The 2,770-nt window shown below is 62.1% G+C and overlaps 1 protein-coding gene across 1 annotated transcript in view; it reads right to left on the bottom strand.

Moving 5' to 3' along the window:
• Positions 1 to 168: 168 nt before the first annotated feature.
• Positions 169 to 2,770, bottom strand: part of WDR90 (WD repeat domain 90) — a 19,415-nt gene continuing 16,813 nt past the window's right edge. The window contains exons 34-40 of the mRNA XM_011962479.1: positions 2,190 to 2,312; positions 1,865 to 2,039; positions 1,639 to 1,769; positions 1,392 to 1,535; positions 1,198 to 1,317; positions 1,003 to 1,087; positions 169 to 562 (exon numbers count right to left, since the gene is read on the bottom strand). Of these exons, the coding sequence (XP_011817869.1) occupies positions 405 to 562; positions 1,003 to 1,087; positions 1,198 to 1,317; positions 1,392 to 1,535; positions 1,639 to 1,769; positions 1,865 to 2,039; positions 2,190 to 2,312 (936 nt within the window). The 3' untranslated portion in view covers positions 169 to 404. The remainder of the gene's footprint in view (positions 563 to 1,002; positions 1,088 to 1,197; positions 1,318 to 1,391; positions 1,536 to 1,638; positions 1,770 to 1,864; positions 2,040 to 2,189; positions 2,313 to 2,770) is intronic.

Below are 2,770 nucleotides of genomic sequence, written 5' to 3'. Positions count from 1 at the left end.
GGGCACTGCAGGCAGCGCAGGCTCCCGGCGCCAGGCCAACCCCGGCAGGCCGACCCGTCATTGCTTCAGGGCGCTACAGGAGCCTTGACAAACAGCCGATTAAGGGACGGGCAGAAGCTGAGCTCAGGCCAGCAGTGACCAGAGACAGCCAGTGCAGCAATGCAGCAATAATGCAATAAATGCCCATGTTTATTACAAGATAAAAATATTAAAAATTCCTTAGGCAAAAGGGCAACAGATTAATCAAAGTATTTTCAAATCGCCAAATTCACAACAGCTTTGTCCAGACGATTTACATGAATCCTGGCCTGTCCCAGCATGAGGCCATTGACCACCTGGCTTCTCTGCCAAGCTTGTGTGCAGGTACCAGCCATGACACACAGCACCATAGTCCCTGCTGCATCTCAGCAGCCGGAGATCTCCCACACCAGGATCTCGTTGCAGGCGGCTGTGAAGAGCAGCCTGGCAGACGGTGTAAACCTGCACAGGTGCACTGCATTGTTGTGGCCAACAAAGTCCTGCGCAGTCCCCGTGGCACAGTCTACCAGCCTCAGCATGCACTCTGTGGGCAGATGGCGCAGGTGGGCCAGGGTCAGGGCCAGGCAGCACGCAGAGGGCTCCCCCAACCCACCCGGACTGTCCCCGCCGGGCGTGATGCTGGTCAGGGGAGCCGGTGCTACAAGGGCTCCTGGCTGTGCCCCCCACGTGCCACTGGGACTAGGGGGCCCATCACTGCCAGGCTGTCAGCCCACAGCTGGGCCGGGTCCCTCCTTAAAAGTCGCTGCCACCCTGCATTCAGGCCCTGTGCTGGGCATTGTGCCTGGTTCCTCACCTGCCTGATCATCTCCTGACCCCGGGACCCTCTCTAGGGCAGGTGTCCTCACCCCACCCCAGAGACGAGGAGCCCGGGCACAGGTGAGGCACCTGTCTTGGAGCAGGGCACCAGTCAGCCTACATGGCCCCCACCTAAGATGGGCCCAAACTACATCCACCAGTACTCACCAGCAAAGCCAACAGCCAGGAGGCGGGTCCGCGGGGACAGGCTCAGGGACATGGCACAAAAGGGCAGTGGTATCTTCTCCACCACCTGTGGGCAGCCAGCGTGAGGCTCCAGGCCTGTGGGCTCCGGGCTCAGCCAGGTCCCACCCACCACGCTGGGTCCCTGGGGCTCCGGTGACAAGCAGCAGGTGTGTGTACCTGCTTCTGGGAGAGGTCGTAGATGATCACCTCCTTGTCAACGCCAGGGCCCACGTACATCAGCAGCGCCCCATCCCAGGGGCAGAAGGCAGCGAGGGAGGGCGGCAGGTGGCCCTGAGTCTGCAAAGGCACAGCATGCTATGGTGGGGTGGACGGGCGCCAGCCCCACCCACAGTGCCAGGAGCATGGTTTACCTCCGTGGTGGCAGGCATTGGGAAACTCAACCAGTCCACGAGCTCACAGCAGTTCCGCAGCCAGTCGGAGGCCCAGACGCTGACCCGCTGGTCCCCACTGGCAGCCAGCCATAGGTCTGTGCCCTCCACCCCTAAGTCTTCACACTGGGAATGGAGTGGGTGAAGGCCGATATGTGCCTTCTGCCAAGATGGTACCTGCCCCCCCAGCACCCTGGCCCCTGCTCCCTGGCTCTTGGGGCTGCTTTACCTCTTTGCGTGTGACACAGATGGCAGAGATCGGGGCGCCCTGGTGGTCACTCAGCACACGGAAGGTCATCCCTGTGCGGGAGTGGCTCACAGCCACGAGCCCATCCTTGTCTCCAGAGAGGACAGTCTGACCTGGGACCACACCGTCACCCTGTGAGCCCCCAGCCCAGAGACTGGACCTGGGCCAGGTCAGGACCGCACCGTCCCCCACACACCCAACTCCTCACCATCGGTGGAGAAGGTAACAGTGGTCAGCGCCACCGGGTGGGGATGCATCTTGAGCTCCATGGCCGTGCGGGAGACGCTGAAGATGCGCAGGGAGCCGTCGCCATAGCCCGCCGCTAGCCGCTGCTGCTCAGGGCGGCCACAGCACCGGGGGCTCCACGCGAGGCAGAGGCAGCTCTGGGGACACACAGTGGGGAAACTGCAGCACTCACAGGGGTCCTGGAGACACACACTGAGGCCAGAGGGAGGACACAGCTGCCCCACCCACGCCAGGCCCCCTGCGAGCAGGCCCTCCCCCCATCCCCAGCCTGGGCACTCCCCACACACCTGGTTCAGCACCTGGAACTGGATCACAAGCTCCATGCTGGCCAAGGCCCACACCCGCACACTCCCGTCCTCACTGCACGTGGCACAGTGGGACCCCCCGGGGCTGAAGACCACCTCGTTCACCTGGGGGAAGCCGTAGCTAGGCTGGGGGTGTTGGCACCTTGGCAGGGGAAAGGGACACAGGCATTTCCTATTCCAGCCCCCAGGGCCGGGCTGTCCAAACCAGAGCATGTGCCTCTGGCCCCGGCCAACTCCACATGGCGAAAAGGAGCAGTTCCGGCCTCCCGTGTGTGTCCCTGTGCTAGATCTGGGTGAGTCCAAATCAAAGCAAGCCTACTAGCCAGTCAAACCCAGTGGGATATCGAGGAGAAAGTTGTTTTGATGGCACCACAAACACAGCAGTCTGGCCGTGTCCCTAGCAGGCTGCAGAACGAGGTCAAAAGAACAGACGCATGCCGGGCGCGGTGGCTCAAGCCTGGAATCCCAGCACTTTAGGAGGCCGAGACGGGCGGATCACGAGGTCAGGAGATCGAGACCATCCTGGCTAACACGGTGAAACCCCGTCTCTACTAAAAAATACA

This window comes from Colobus angolensis, unplaced genomic scaffold, assembly GCF_000951035.1.
Source record: "Colobus angolensis palliatus isolate OR3802 unplaced genomic scaffold, Cang.pa_1.0 Scaffold59, whole genome shotgun sequence".
Lineage (NCBI taxonomy): Eukaryota > Metazoa > Chordata > Mammalia > Primates > Cercopithecidae > Colobus > Colobus angolensis.
This window is presented reverse-complemented; position numbering and strand designations above follow the sequence as displayed.